Here is a 17244-nt window from a genome sequence, read left to right as displayed (position 1 = left end):
TACTATCAGGACTGAGCTTCGTACAGGTTGTTCTTCTAGTTCTCAGCACCCTTCATCACTTTGTTGGCTCATAGCATTGAAACAGCATTTGTATCTGTGGCACTTTGAAAAAGGCTTAAAGATGTGGCACTTGGCTGCTTCACTGTTTTATTATTATGACATCATTTCCTTTACGTGTTTGTTTCGCTCCAGCAGACCTTTTTGAAATTTTAGACCGAAATATTTGACGGTAATTATGAAATAATGTTATGAGTCTCTTGGCCAAGTCAGGGTTAAAAGGCAGCTTATGATACTTCCTGTCTCAATATCAGGACTACTGAATTTCATAACATGACCGGTAATGAGAGCTAAATATTCTTACATTCATTTGGAAGCTCTGCCATCCAGAGTTATAACCGTGTGTTTTAAAGGTGCAGTATGTAAAATATGGTTCCAGTCCTAAGCCCAAATAAAAGGGGAGGGTTGTGTCAGCAGTGGGATTCTGCCAAATCAAACATCAACAAGAATGAGATTTCTGTATTGGGTCAGTCAGAGCTTGGGTTAACAACTACAACCTCCGGTGTGTTGGCAAGCATGCTGTCCAAGGAAACTGTGTGCTGTTGCCCCAAACATAGGAGGAGAGGGTGAAAACCTTGGAGGCAGGGAGAAAGAAGGCAGGAGTGTGGAGGTGAGAGTAGGGACTTTACATGTACTATGGGACTGGTAAAGAGGGCAGATGTAACTGGTAACTGGAGCAGATGTTAGTAGACAGAGTTTATGAGCAGATGTTGGGTAGACATGGGTTAGCCCAGGGGTCTGCAACCTTTAACACCAAAGAGCCACTTGGACCCGGTTCCCACGCAGAAGAAAACACTGGGAGCCGCAAATACTTTTTGACATCTAAAATGAAGATAACACTGTATATACTGTTTTTTACTTTTATGCTTTGTGTGAACAACTACGGTGTGTTGCTTATGAAATCCATGAAGTGCTACAGAGAAAATTACATTTTATTTATGTAATTAACACATTTTGAACTCTTAAAGAAATATAACAAAAGGAAAGACACCCAGCTGAACTAAAATGATCCAGCAAACAAAAACTGCTGTGAGCCGCCACCCTTATATCGCCTTTGGGCTTTTGGAGCCTTGACCTGACTTTTAAAAAATAACTGGGAAAAAAAAAGCACTATGCTGCTAAAAAAAGAAAGAAAAATAAATATTTACAAAATTCTAAATATGTATTTTACCTGGTTAATGTGTGTGGCGGGGCGTGGTCTGCAGCGCCGCTGCAGGGGAGGCGGACGCACCTGAGCGGCACCCGCAATCACGCCTCGCCGCCTTAACGTCTGTGCGATCTATGCTGTTGTGTTGTCGGGCTGTGAGCTGCAAAGCTACAGCCGGCTGTGTGCGCACAGCAACGGTGTGTGAAAAGTGGTCAATAAAGAGATGCTGAAAAGCGTGTTCATGCAAACATCGTCGGGTCTGCCGTGATATGTTTACAACGGGACTTCTGCTCCTGAACCTCTGCGCACAGCGTCTGCAGGTCGGGGCTGTACGAAGTCACTTTATCTTTACGCAGGACTGTAAGCTGTCGTCTGTGAGGCGTGAGCGTGTTTGTTTTAACATAGTTCACAGTGGAGCCGCTGACATAATGTGGATCCGAAGATCCATAATTGGCCTACCTGGGGTTGAAAGTCCCAATAAATGCACGCCGTTTCGGCGTACACCGGCTTGTGTGACGCTTATTTTGAGCGATGAAGAAATAATAGAATATAATTGTATTTTTGTATTTCAACATCACAATAATCTAACAATTTAGAACTACAAGTTAAAAAAGAACTAACATAAATAAAATACACTTCAGCTAATTACTTCTAATTTATTTTCCCAAACCACGCGGAGCCGCACTATAAGGACTAAAGAGCCGCAGGTTGCCGACCCCTGGGTTAGGGTATACTGGTGGTGTGTGGGAAGGCAGAGGTAAGTACTAAATGGCAGTAACTGAAGAAAGAAGAATATTATCCAGGAGGAGCTGAGACAGGTTCTGGGTTTTAGGGACGAGTTACCAGATGACTGGGAAAGTAAAGCCCAAGTGGTGAGTGAAACAGTCAAGAAGGTATTTAGTGTATCTCGTGGACAGAGGAAAGAAGACAAGGACACCTCTCTTGTGGTGGAATGAGAAAGTATAGAAAGGTATTCCCAAAGAGAAGTGAAATAATCAGGGAAATGGAGAAAGCAGACAGGAGTGGCGGGATGCCAGGTGTCCAGCAAAGAGCGAGGTTTTACAGCAAAATAAACTGGAAATGAAAAGGCTTATAGTTGTATGAGTTATATGTGATCCCGGACAGAGAAAAGGACATGTACTGATTGGCTAGGCAGAGAGAGGAAGCTGTAATGATGTGACGTGGGTTAAGACTAAGGACAGACAGCAGAGTACTAAGACATGTGTTTCATCTTTGTAACACACTGTTGAGGAGTAAAGGGAATAGGCTGAGGGACTAATGAATGAAGAACATGAGAGAGAATCAGGAAGTGATGATTCGAAAGGAGAAAGTGAGGGCAGCTACGAAGCAGAGTGGGAGGCAAATGGTCCGATGACACACCTGTGGAGGTATAAAAAGGTCCAGGAGAGACTGTAGTGGACTTTTGTTAATAGAGAAGTATACAGAAGGTCAGAAGGAAATCTAGAGAAAACATATGCTAGGGTGCCTGAAAGTAACTGTGGTACTACGTTAGGCAGTCAGGAGTGGCAGAGACATATGTGAGGGTGGTGCAGGACATGTATGAGGACAGACACTGAGGTGTGAGGTAAGAGTTGTGTTTTATTGTTTGGACAGTATCTGTTAAGAAGAGTCATTATAGACAGCAAGCTTCATTTAAATCATCTACAAAGATTTTACTGCAGTTATGATTCAGAGAGAAAATATGTTTTTGACTAATTATTTTTTAATGGGATTGTACCAGTTTGTGATAAAACATGGGGAATGGTCACTGACATCATTTAGTTGTCCACTTTTGACATTCTTGCCAAGAACATTTGTAAATAATGAGTTTAGGACAGTGTGAGGTGATTTTCATTGAACGAGAGACTGAGGGATAGATGCAGACTACTGTATACTGTATGTAGGAAATCTGTAACTGATCTGTATCAGACTTACATGAAATTGATATTCAAATATAAACCATTTTCTTATCATTGAGAGGATCATATGACCCTAACGGTAAACGTTTTATACATGATCCAGGGGTCATGATTCGTTTCCTTCGTTTTCTTTTTCCGTCTGTCGGGTTCATTCTGTTTGACAGCCTGACAGCATTCCAAGAGAGGAACTGGGATATTATATGAGGAAATTAGGAGTGGCAGAGCAGCAGGTGAGGGCTGCACAGGACATAAATGAGAACAGCAAGGCAGCGGTGAGGTGTGCATAGGAGTGACAGATGGGATCAAGGTGGGGGTGGAACTACGCCAGGGATCAGCTGTTGGTTGCAATGGTGATGGGCAGGTAAAGAGATGAGCTCAGGCAGGAGTCCTCCTGGCTATGACGTGTGTGGATAAAACTTTTATCTGTAGTGAGAGTGGGGGAGCAGGTGGAAGAAAGCCTGCAGAGGTGGAGGTATGCAATGAAGACAAGAGGAATAGAAGTTAATACAGCAACATTTATGTGACGTTCTCTGTCACAAATACTGTCTCACGTGCTTCTCAGAGGCGATCAAACCATCAGCCTTCCCATTGAAAAACAAACCCGCTCTACCTGCTAAGCCACACCCACCCTCATGATGATGTCATGTTTGGTATGTGCCACCATGTAAAAAGATGACAAGAGCACAAATTTGCTGTTGGCCAAACATTTAGGCTAGCTGCTCAGTAGATATCTGCAGGTGAGTTTTATCAGGTGTTGGTAAGAGTTACTATTTTTCCTGCTCTATTGACCATCAATTTTAGATAATGCACCTTTAACAACTAATTAATACTAACTAATAACTAATCCGTTTGTATTTTGTATGTGTTATTCCCTACCGAATATAAACTGCGATATTTCATTTTAAAGCTAAAATTAAAAGTTCAGGTTTCCAGATGTCTCGGAGCTCATGTTGTAGGATCCATCTCTGCACTACAGAACCTACAGGAGAATGTTTTTTCACGTCGTAAAATTCCCAACAATTGTGACCTGCTGAAAATGCAATGTACAGCATACTGAGTAAATTACAGATAACGATGTTACAATCATTATCTGAACACTAATGAGTGGACACTTGAGGTAAAAGATGAATTTAAAAACAAGGTTGACATCCAAATATGTCTCAGTGTAGTAATGGCATCAGAATGGTCATGGATCCTTTCAGCCACAGAAACAGTTCATACATGTAGAGTTTCCACAGGCTGAGAGACTCGGCCAGCGTGATCTGCACACGCCTTCTCCTGCTCTGAGTTTTAGTCCTCTTGTGCCTGTCAGACAAAGCAGAAGAAGGAGGAAGTGGTTATGCCTTTGGCACAATCTGGGTCATAAAATCAAGATTTCTCTCAAAAGCCATTTCTCATGAGTTTCACACAAAATCACAGACAATTGCACGAGCCATCATCTGTTTACCACTGTGGGAATAGTGAGGACGTTTGCACTGTGATGCACAGAAGAATGAATCAATGTGCTCTGTACATGTTCAAAGCGTTAGGAAAATACATTTTAAAATGTTGTCAAAGGAGCTTGCAAAGAAAAGCGTCTGGACTTCTTTAAGTTACTTGAAGACGTTAATTTAAAGAAGTCCAGACACTTTTCTTTGCAAGCTCCTTTGACTACGATGACCTGGATGACTGAGAACCTTCACGGACATTTTAAAATGTTGTTGCCAAACACACAAACAGAATATGGTGCAATCAAAAGAAACCAAATTTATTTGTAAAGTTTTGTTGTTTTTTGGATGACAATGGTAAGATGTTAATGAACACACAAATGAGAATTTACTTTCATCAGCAGCCCATGGAGCCCTTCACTTCAAGCCCAGGTTCTCATACCATTAGTCATGGATAAATTGGTATTGAATATTTGGATTCTTGACATTGTTCATCTAAATGGAACCAACCTGCAGCCCAACTGGACCTTTGGGTAGTTTCATAGATGTAGTTTTCTTTAGCCACATTCCCTCACTATCCTCTGTTCATTTAAGCTGCACAAACCCAGTGAGATGTGCTGTCCACATTGGAGAGTCCATTTAGTTCTTGGGTGTCCTATTTCAATTTTTAAAAACTGATGCAATTAGAACAGGTGATACCACATTTTATCAAAAGGTTTTTTCAGTGCTCCGAAGAGCACAAAGAATATTTCATTCACCTCCATTACATGTATGAAATCTAAGTCTTGGTCAAACTGTCACTCAAAGTAACCTCCACATGTTTGCAACATACAGCAAACAAAACACCCTGGTTATTATATTTGATTCTTTTTCCACCTACCATAAAGCAAAAAGTTTGCAGTTTGAAAACAAGGTAACCTCTAAAGAGCCGTCACTCATGTAAATTCTATGTTACCAGTGAAACATGTCAAAACTCACAGACCAGCCAAGACTTTGATATGTTAACATATTCTTATGTCATGTCTTATGTCACCTCTTTCTGAAAGTACATTTCTTACCTGGCTATGGCTCGTATGCAGCAGCGGGACATGTTGATGAAAGATGAGGATGAGGCCCTGGTCTGTAGCGTGGTCTCAATGCCTCGCAGCAGGTCATTGGTCTTCAGCAGCAACAGCATCTGCCGGGGAACTCTGTTCAACAAGTCGCTGATCTGGGGCAGGTACAGGCCTGCATTGGTCCTTATCTCAATATCCTGCCAAGTAAGACACGCAACAGGAAAAGTAAAACTCAGGTTGCATGTATATGTGTAAGTCCATCAATGGCTGCTTATACCCAGTGAGTGTGAAAAAGATAAAACACTTGAAGTGGACAGAACAAGGAGAAGGAATTGGCTGATCTTATCAAACTGTAATATTTTCATATAATCAGACAAAGCAGGCCCCCGGGTCAAAGTACTGTTACTGACTATTAATAATGACTCGTGGCTACATACGACAGATGACACTGAAATTGTAGGCTGATCTCTTCAAGTCACTACTTTGGCTCTCGGAGGAGGCAGACGCACTTTTTCTCCTCTCCCTTATCTTCCCTGCTTATGTCCTTGTCTTGTTTCGTGTGTTTTTTTGTATTACTTACCCTGGAACACTCTCTCACAGTCTGTTTCTAAAACCTAAAGAGAAGTCTGGGCTCGGGAGAGCCCGAGTGCCCTGGAGGTACTTTCCCTGCCGGATACACGATGGACGGGTGGCAGACATGGAGGATCGTGTGCCTGGCGGGACTGTCGATCGAGGACGCTGAAGATATCTACCTATTTGGAACCATGATAACAGGGTTCTTGCTGATCGGAGCTGGCTTGGCCCTGGCTTATCGGAGAATTAAGAAAGCCGAACCGGCTGTTCAAACCCCCACAAGGCTGCCCACTGGGATTGGAACGATGGGACGAGGCGCAACTTCTCAGAAAGGGCTCTCTGAATGCAGCATGGTTAAGAGCTTGGAGGCGCTAACGGCTGCAGTGAAGGCTCAGAATAACACCTCTGGGCGGAATCTGGATTACATCGCGGATCAGTTGGCTGCGGTCGTGAGGTCTCAGAATCTGCTCTGTGAGCAAAAGCCTGAATAGACCACGGAATTGAAGGTAAATAACATCATGGAGAAACTCGCAGCTATTAACGGGAGATTGAGAGACCAGTGTCGGAGTGTTAAAGAACAGCTTTGAAATTCTCATGAGTTGTTGCAAAAGACAAACCACCATCATAATGCGGCTATCCCTTTGGCGCCAGCTGTGGGCTCAAGGCTGGAGCTGAACAAAAACACCCTGATAACGACTGTGTTGAGTCTGTTCCTTCCCATCCCATGCAAGGCCACCTGGGTTGGCTGGCAGACTGTTTACTTAGCCTGGCAGGGCGAAGGACACTGTCTCAGCTGAACTATGGACACGCACACACATATACTGATACTGATAAGCACTCACTGACGCATCACCCTCCCTACCCCGGCTCCAACGCCACCTCCAACGCTTACCTCCCCTCTGATGTGGACATTGGGTCAGTTGGAGGCGCAGTCGCAAGATTGCAGCGGTCCCAGATCAGATGTACACACTGGAACTCTTTCCCATGTTGCTGTCTGTGTTTATTGTTCTATGGTGTGTTGATATCTGTGCATTCCTGTATTATCCTTCTGTGTTACACATTTCGATGTTTTTTTTCCTCGCTACCTAGCCTGACCTGTCTCCCCAATGTGATGTTTGTGTATTGTATGTACGGTCGGCAAGGTCTGTCATCTCGGTTGTGGGCAAAAGACCTGCAACTGACAAATAAAGGCCATCATCATCATCATCATCAACTTTTAATCGCCACATGCAGTAAACTGCAGTGAAATGAACCTGCCCCCCGACCTTACACACACAACACAGACATCACATGGGGATACAAGTCAGAGAACGGTTGCATTACAGAAAAAAAAAAAACACTGAAATGTACACTACAATGGGAAAAGTACAAGAGGAAAAAAAGAGACCTCTGCTCATGCTGGACTATAGAGGACAGCATGAGAACAGGAAACAAAAAAACTCCTCTGCACAAAAAAGCACATAAATGTCCAACGCACAACATTATAGAGCACGTGACCAGCAACAGGGTTGGGTAGGGGAAAGGAGTAATCCCAGGCAACACAGCAGCCATCCCGTCACTGCGCCGACTCACCAGCACGGGCCCAGACCCGCCTCATGTTCCCAGGAGGCAACAAGCATCGAAGGCATTGGAAGGGGAGGGGGGATGAGTGAGTGCTTATCAGTGTAAGTGTATGTGTGTGCGTGTCCATAGTTCAGCTGAGACAGTGTCCTTCACCCTATCAGGCCAAGTAAACAGTTTTCCAGCCAAACCAGGTGGCCTTGCATGGGATGGGAAGGAACAGACTCAACACAGTCGTTATCAGGGAGTTTTTGTGCGGCTCCAGCCTTGAGCCGTGCAGCTGGCGCCGTGGTGTTCGCATGTTGATGCCGTTGATTTTTCTTTTATGCGAGCAGCTTAGGAGAATTTCAAACCTGATCTTTAACACTCCGACACTGGTCTCTCAATCTCCCGTTGTAGAGCCGCGAGCCTCCCCATGATGGTATCAAACTTCTGGTCCGTGGTGTTGTCATTCTTGTGATTCTGAGACCCCACAACTGCAGTGAGCCGTTCTGCGATGTGATCCAACTTTCGCTCAAGGGTCTCATTTTGAGCAGGCTTCTCTTTGATGTATCCCATCATACGCTCAATGGTGTTATTTTGAGTCTTCACGGCAGCTGTAAGCGTCTCCTAAGGTGTTAACCATGCTGCGTTCGTGTGAGAAGTCGCAGCCTCCTCGCTTCAATCCCAGCGGGCAGCCTTGTGGGGGTTTGAACAGCCGGTTCCGCTCTCTTAATTCTCCGATAAGCCAGGGCCAAGCCAGCTCCGATCAGCAAGAACCCTGTTATCATGGTTCCAAATAGGTAGATATCTTCAGCGTCCTCGATCGACAGTCCCGCCAGGCACACGATCCTCCAGTTCTGCCACCCGTCCATCGTGTATCCGGCAGGGAAAGTCCCTCCAGGGCACTCGGGCTCTCCCGAGCCCAGACTTCTCGTTGAGAAAAGGGTGTCAATAGCATTCAGAGACCAGTTGATCAAATCCATAATTCTCTTTAGGTTTTAGAGAACGACAGTGAGAGACTGTTCCAGGGAAAGTAATGCACACGAGACAAGACAAGGACATAAGAGGCTAAGCAGGGAAGATAAGGGGAAGGAGGAGAGGAGAAAAGTGCGACCGCCTTCGCCAAGAGCCAAACGAGAATAGGCCATCTTATCTCATCATTATTGTTCTGTCTAAAGCAATCGATGTGTCAATACAAATTACTCTTCCACATGTCATCAGCCACGTTGGCCTTTCTATTTAATATCAAGTCATCAAGAACATTAACAAAACATCCCAGTTATAAAGTGACGTCAACATTTTAAATCTATTTTTGCAGTACACTATAAAAATATTTGTAACACGTTTAACACATGTTTAAGTAATAAGTTTTACTGAATTTTTCTGTTATTTTTAAATATGTGATATATATGTATAAAATTACAAGAATAAAAATGTACCTTTGTATAAAAATAACTTTTTACATTTGAATTATAGAAAGTGTAAAGTGTATTTTTTCTACACACAAAAACCTGCAAAACAGTCACAAGTTTAAAACAATTTCACAAATATGTTTATTTAAAAGATTAAACTGTTAAATTCTGTTGTTATGCTGTAAATACATAACTAAAATTTGACTCACTTATTATAATATGACATGCAAAAGTGATGGGACAAAAGCTATGAATGTTTTTTATGAGTACAGAACATCTGGGAACCAAAAAGGTGCTGATGAACTAGGCCCCGGTCCGGATGGGCCTGGGCCCCCTTTGGCGGGTTGCAGAGTATGGGGGTGCCACTAAAGTTATTGAAGTTCAGTAATTTATGTTTTTTTAACACATGACAGTGGTGGTGGGAAGTCGGTTTTTTGTCAAGTAGTTTTAAACTTCTTTTATAAATGTTTTCAATAGTTTTAAGTGTTGTTGGACAAGCAAGTGACCAGGACGTCAAACAATCCGGTCGTTAAGTGATGACGTGACGAATCCTACTTCCGGGCCTAAAGTAGTCTGCGTTTAATATGGCTTTTGTGTTGTTAACATGTTTAATGTTTTGTATTTTCTTCTATTTAATCTCAAAAAGCTCCTAAAACAGTCAGTGATCACTGTTGACCTCCCTCGGCTTTTATTACCGCTAATCATTTATTTAAGCTCAGTTTTTAAAACCTTAGGATGTAACTACAGCCCAGCCCATGCAGCAGTATATGAATGACTAACCTCGTATTGTGGATGGATTATCTCAGTTGTTCTCCTGGCTGAAGTTTGGTCCTTTTACAGCATCCTGCCATGCGATTACATTTGTTCCTGACCACCGAGAACACTCACGTTAACTTTTATCGAGTGGGAAAAAAAGTTAGCTTGTTTATATTATGCTAACATAGCTGTGTCGCTAGCGGTCACGTAGCACATCATTATATACCAGCTAGCCAACTTCAGTAACCCTACAAACGTCACTGCTGTTTAGTTTTCTGTCTTCATTTATGCTGGAAGTGATAGCAGAGCTGTACGTTTGTAATTTGTTTCCAAAACCCCGCAGTCAGGACATGCTATATTGTATTTAGATAGAAGCTAGCGAGCTAACTCCCTGCTAACTTCTAACTCGTTAAATGTCATAAATTCCGTTTTCATGGATGCCTGGATGTTAAACTCAATTGTTACACCTGGTAGAGCAGAACGCTGATCATTTTATTAAAGATGAAAGACTTTAGACAGTTTTTCAACTCTCAGTAATGCCATAGTGATCGTTTGATATATGGACCTGCAGCAGAGTTTAGGCCCAGACACGGCTAGTGACGTCAGACTGAATGACCGGATTGTTATTTTTGTATGTGCCCTGGTTACACTCTGTGTTGATTATTGTAATTCTGTCTTTTCTTGGTTACTTCTCCATAGTCGTCAGCTGGTCCAAAATGCAGTTGCTCGTGTAACTACCAGAACCGCTTCTGTAGAATATATTTCTCCTGTCCTTCAACAGCTTCACTGGTTGGCTGATTTTGAGAGATAATATTGGACCTGCTTTTCACTCTCCCCTCCAGCTCCTCCATGTTTGTCAACCTGCCTGTGTATGCACTGTGCTTGAAACGTTGGGGGAATTATCGCTGTTTGTTCTTTACTATGGTGGTGACAGATTTTGGATTTCTGCTGCAATATTCTAATGATAAGATCAGAATTTGGATAAAAACATGCAAACATTCATCCTGTCTTGTATCAACGGTTCAGGCTGGTTGTAGTGGTGCAATGGTGCGGAGGATATTGTATTGGCACAGTTTGGGCCCAGTAGCACCATGAGAGCATTGTTTAAACACCATTGTATGACCATGTCCATCCCTTTAGTACCAAAGTGTACTCATCTTTTGATGGCTGCTGCTATCAGGTCGCAATGTAACAAAGCTCAAATAATCTGAAACTGGTAAATTCACTGTATTCAAATACAACAACTGCATCATTTCAAAGTAGATCAAAATCTCGGAGGAATGTTTTCACACCTTGTTGCCATGAGCGATTAAGGTAGTGCTAAAGGTAAAAGGAGGTGAATCCCAGTACTTTGAATGTATACCTGATAAAGTGTCCAGCAGAAAAGGAAGAGTAGATTCACACAAATAGGCTTTCAGGTATTGCTTCAGTACAAACAGTAAATGACGGTACACAGAAAGAAGTAATGACAAAGGAATAAGGGGACGGAGGGATGATGTTTACCTCCATGGCAACTATTTGTTCTCTTTGATGTTGAAGATGGCTGCTTGAGTTGCTGCATCAGTGTCTTGCTCTACTCTACTTCAAAGGACTTTTCCTACTGCACATCAATGCAGCTAAATTACACCATTAGTCATGGAACAAAGTGATTCCAAAGCCTTATTCATTTTGCAATCTTTAGATGGTAAGTATGTCAAGAGGTGAGCAGAGGTGAGTCTGTACAAGTGCTGGACAAAACACAAGTAAACTGAACAACTGCATAAATGCAGACTAATTGGATGCGTAATATAGAAATACCTATTCACGTCATCTGAAAGTCTAAATAGATGCACAAATTATTGGTCAAGGTTAGCGCTGGGTATATTTTCAACTTGGATGCATTAACATTACAATCAGTGCTCTAAAATTACAAACGAGGGATGTTTTCAATCACAAAGAAAAATTTGGTACACGATGATGGAATAAAAAACATTTTGTTTTCTGCGAGATTTAAAGGTTTGTGTTCATACACTTTTTTTTTTACAGCTCCAGTACAAATGATTCATAGTTATAGTTTTAACAGAAGATAAGAAGCACTTCACTTGACTTAGCAACAGAGCTGAAGGAGTCCTTTTCAATAAATGAAAAACAAAGTGACCCTCACTTTGTTTTTAGGAGTGGTAATGAGTGGATTTGGTGAAGCGATATTGTAAAAAGAGAAAGAATGTAGCAGGAGGGTCAGACTAATACAAAGTGCAGTTTTAACTGGATCCTCGGGACTGCTTTCAGAGTCAGTCTCCTAATAGCTACTTTATCATTCTAAAGAATAAATCTGCAATGTCAAAAACATAAACAACTACATTATTAAGGACCATCAAACGCATCTCAGTGGTGCTCCCGTATCCAAACATCTTCAAATCACAGGGGAGCAGGATTTACTACAAAGGCTTCAGCTGCCTGAGAGCTGGTAGATTCTAGAAGGTAAAAAAAATACAATAAAATAAAATCAATCACCTTCCAGGAATAAAAGTGTGCGCCAAGGTAACACAGTGACATCACGCAGGCTGAGATGAGTGAACTGACAAAATCAAACATCAGCATGGAGGACTGCTGTTCATCCAAACTACAGGATACACTTTCATTAAACTGTATTGCTCCACAGCCTTATGTGTTCATTATTGTAACCACGATGACACAAAGCTTCTCCCTTTTATTTTAACAGGGTTACAATCATAAGACTTGCCTTACAGCTGTAGGCTTGTAGCCAAACCTTTGTTGGTTGGACAGTTATTATATTTCATTACTTACCATCAAAAATAACAATGGTATGCTTCTAAAGATGTTAGATCAGCTGTTGCTATTGCATCACTTACACCAGAACTGGAGAGTAGACAGAGTTTTTAATTAAAAAAAAAATATTATTGTGAGAAGAATTTGATTTATCGAATTGGATCCATCAGTAGTGGTTCCTTGATTTTAATGGCTGACGTATGCCTGTGATACACTGTGGCCGTGATGGACAGTTTTCAAACTCTCTTTGTTTCATGTAAGCTTTCCATACACCAAACTAGTTTCTGATTGTAACCGATGCTTCATTTCATACTACCAGCAGGAATGCCAAGACAAGGATCGCTGTGTCCACAGGGTGCTGAAGGAAAAAACAAACTACATTTTAATACTTAAGAGAAGAAACCACAGTAGAACCATCTGTTACCAAAAGCAGCTAGGGAGAGTACGACACCTGTACGATCTACAAAGTCAGCGCTAATTAAGTAAACATCCAGAGAAATCTTTGAGCACCAATGAACTTTTACTAATACTAATACTAAAAATATTGTTATCCAGATTATAATGAGAGAAACACATCTGACAACTCTACAGTGCTGACTGTAAAGCTTTTACCTTTTTAAACTGCACTGGAAGTTAAATCTAATTACTTTTCAATGCACTTTGAAGGAAAATACCATTAACAGTGAAGAACTGTGCATTTGGATTTCTGGCAAGTTAGAAGCTCAGCAGTTAAACTTCTGATGTATGTGAGGTTCTGACTATGGACATATATAAACAGACAGATATGAGCAGGTGTTTAAACTGAATCTTATAAACCTTATTTTCATTTGCTACACAAATATTATTTACTTTTATGTGCTGTAATGTCTACTTTTTAATATCTTGAAAGGCAAATGTTTTACACAGAGAGTATTTAATTAATATTGTATATTAATGTTTTTTATTATTTTATTTAATAAAGCCATTCATAAAAATCCAATGGTTTTTTCCCTGTGTGAATAACAAACATTGGTGCCCAAAGCCCTGTGTATATTCTTCTCCAGACTAATTATATGTGCACGCTAATCTGATCAAAGTGTGTGTGTGTGCGTGTGTGTGTGTGCGTGCGCGCGTGTGTGTGTTAGCAAGATTTTCTGGGCTGTCAGTCCAGATAAACATAGATTTGACATGCACAGAGACAGACAGACACCATTCTGACACAGATAAACTGCTCTCTGTCTCCGTCTAATGCCCACAGGAAATGATGTGAGAAAACAACTGCAATGCAGCAAACAGCATCTGATTCATCTACATTATCTCCCACCTACACACACGCACACACACAATTTTATTCAATTCAGTTTATTAACGTAGTGCTAATTCACAGCAACAGACAGCCTCCTGTGAGCAATCACTTGGTGATAGCGGGGAAAAAAATCTCCCTTTCAACAGGAAGAAACATGCGGCAGAGCCAGGCTCCGGGAGGGACAGTCATCGCTGTGACTGGTTTGTGGGACGTGGGGAAAGAACAGAAAAGAAGACCACAGGGAGACGGCAGAAAAGAGAAACCAGTGGTGTTCTGCCAGGACAAGCAAGGCAAGCAGTGCTTTACTTGTCAAATCTAAATTTAGACATAAATGAAGAAATACCAAAGTAAAGCGATCTCATACAGCACTGTCATAAAGTTCCTCAATTCCATTAAATGCAAAAAAGACCAGCAAGCAAATAAACGCCATGAGGAAATGCTACAGTGAGAAGAAAATGAACATTTCTGATATATTCCCACATATGAGGCCCATTGTCTAGAAGGAATGTATGAAAGCTGCATGTAATGAAAGCTGTCATACAACACTAATATGATTTATCTATTTTTTTATTCCTGAATCAATCACTAGTCCAAAAACTGACTGAAATGGCGTCAAATACAACCTGAATTTGTTTCGGTCAGCATCAAGTAATTACAACAGTAATAGCAATTATGTCACTCCTGGATTTGCTTAAACCACTTACAAGTAACTGCTCAGTATACATCATTTCCTTTATTAACAGTAAGCACTTCACTAAAAGTGGTCCTATTATGTTTTCTGTCGTATATATGCTGCTACAATGGCAGATAGAGTCCCGATCAAAAGTTTAAGACTTTTGGAGAAATGGCAAAAAAAATCTTATCTTGCATGGTTGGATCTTAACAAGGTTCCAAGTAGAACTTCAACATGCAACAAGAAGAACTGGGAGTGAGACAAAAAATTTTGAGCAAAATTTTGCAAAGGCAAAAAACATTCCCTTTTGAACATGGCCGGGTTGTTGAACTGCATAAGCATTGTCTCTCACAGCACGCCATCGCTGCTGAGGTGGGATGCAGTGAGACATTTGAAAATTCATAAATGATCCTGAGGGTTATGGAACAGACCCAAATTAAGGCCGTTACCGGTGCCGACTGCAGCCCCCATAACCATCAGATGACATCTGAGACTGAAGGGCTTCAAAAACTAAAAACGTCTTCAAAGGCCTCGTCTCCTTAACACCACAGAACTGACCATTTGGACTTTGCAAGAGAGCACCAAACATGGGACACTGAAAGGTGGAAGAAAGTTTTATTCTCTGATGAGGATAGTCCTGATGGTTTCCAACATTACCAGCATGACAAGCAGATCCCGCCTGACATGTTTTCTACGCTCTGCAGTGGAGGGGACGCCATAATGGTCTGGTGTGCTTTTTCCTTCAGTGGAACAATGGAGCTTCAGGAAGTGCAGGGAGGTTAAACGGCCACTGGCTGTGTCCAGATGTTGCAGAGAGCGTCCTCATGACTGAGAGCCCTCGTCTGTTTGGTTACGACTGGGTTTATCAACAGGACAACGCTACAGCACACAATGCTGTAAATAAACTGCTGCAGGACAAAGGACTTCTTCCAGGAAAAGAACATCACTCTCTTGGACCATCCTGCGTGTTCTTGTGATCTAAATCCAACTGAGAACCTTTGGGGATGGATGGCAAGGGAAGTTTACAAACATGGACAACAGTTCCAGACAACAGATGCCCTTCATGCGGCCGTCTTCACCACTTGTTCCCACTCACCTCATGGAAGCGCTTGCATCAAGCATGCCGCAATGAATTTTTGAAGTGATCAACAATAACGGTGGAGCTGCTCATTACGGAGTTCATGTTTGGAACTTTGATTTCTGTTTTTGGGGGGTTTATGGGATTTTTGGAGGTGTGGTCCTAAACCTTTGATTGGGACTGTATTAAACATGCCCAAAATCTCACCTAAGGCCGCCTGAGGTCAGTATGTAATGATCCCTGTGAGCTGATAGTTTTCTCTACTCTTTTTTTCTTGATAATATCAATGAAACCAGATATCCTAAATGTGATTGTATCTAGCACAAAGCTCCACTCACGTATAGTTCAAAACCTTTCATTTACGAGGGGCACCCAATCAAAATAAAGCTGGCATACAAGAAGAGGACAGGAAGCTAAAATGACTTGTTTCAGACAGAGGATAAACTGAGGGACTGTTGTTTAAGATAAACAGGGATTCTTTTTAGTTATCAATCATACAAAGCTATTCTAATAGTGCAAGAAATTAGTAAAGTAGGTCCCTTGAAACATAACTAGCAAATGCAGAACAGCTGCAAGTACCATACTGAGTGGATTTACTGTAGTCTAATTTAATCTAATTCTTTGCTAAATCATTTTCTGTGAATCGCTTTAAACTCTCCTTTGTTCACTAAATAAGTTACTTCACATCTCACGTTTTTTTTCTTTATTTACTTTTTAAAAAATCAAAACCAATCGTTAACAGGGTAGAGACATAAACCTACAACATAATACCACATCACAGCACCCCAGTCCAAATAACAGGGTGCTGGGTGTTCTGAAGTGCTATGCTGATGCCTGCTTGGGGAATAACAATTAGTAGTAATTATAGGAGGTTGGGTAGCAGGCCTCACAGCTGTCAGGCGGGACACAGAGAAGGTGACAGGGCTCTCATTTGCATCTGAAAGCTTCAATAAGGACATATTGTATTGAGAGTGGCGCAATAATAAGCCAAGCAAAAGGAAAAGGGAATTCATCTTGGGGGAGGTGGAATCTGTTCTGGCGATTTTTCTTTCTCTCCAGTATATTAGAGTTAACCAGCTGATTTTGTACCACAGACAGACATAAGGGAAGAATGTCAGACACGATTTAGCAAAACCAAGTGTCATTCTTACAGAGTACACAAGCAAATTGCTACTGTATGAAGTAAATTAAATTTACTGAACCAATATGTACTTATAAAAAAGGCACCTAATTCAAGAGATGAAACATAGTTTGTACATAAATGAGAATCAATTATATCTTTAGGCACCTGTCACAAAAATACATGATTGGTTCCCATTTCATGAGCTGAATCTACAAAAAAGCCAAATATGAAGGTGTTCACTAACAAGCTGATACCGAAGAGCTTTTAGCCAAAAACTTGCCATACCTCTGCATGGCGTGCAGTGTGTCTTTTAAAAGTCTGAGGAAACTACAGGGAGTGCAGAATTATTAGGCAAGTTGTATTTTTGAGGAATAATTTTATTATTGAACAACAACCATGTTCTCAATGAACCCAAAAAACTCATTAAT

At 41.5% G+C, this 17244-nt stretch overlaps 1 protein-coding gene across 6 annotated transcripts in view; it reads right to left on the bottom strand.

The window, feature by feature from the left end:
* Positions 1 to 1848: 1848 nt before the first annotated feature.
* The window catches only part of adck1 (aarF domain containing kinase 1), a 94503-nt gene continuing 79107 nt past the window's right edge, over positions 1849 to 17244 (bottom strand). For all 6 annotated transcript variants that reach the window (XM_042227255.1, XM_005938689.2, XM_005938687.2 and 3 more), the window contains 2 exons: positions 5609 to 5802; positions 1849 to 4428 (listed from right to left, as the gene is read on the bottom strand). In XM_042227255.1, the coding sequence (XP_042083189.1) occupies positions 4284 to 4428; positions 5609 to 5802 (339 nt within the window). In that variant the 3' untranslated portion in view covers positions 1849 to 4283. The remainder of the gene's footprint in view (positions 4429 to 5608; positions 5803 to 17244) is intronic.

The sequence above is a fragment of the Haplochromis burtoni genome, unplaced genomic scaffold (assembly GCF_018398535.1).
Source record: "Haplochromis burtoni strain Fernald_Lab_line unplaced genomic scaffold, NCSU_Asbu1 Contig_251, whole genome shotgun sequence".
Taxonomy (NCBI): domain Eukaryota; kingdom Metazoa; phylum Chordata; class Actinopteri; order Cichliformes; family Cichlidae; genus Haplochromis; species Haplochromis burtoni.
This window is presented reverse-complemented; position numbering and strand designations above follow the sequence as displayed.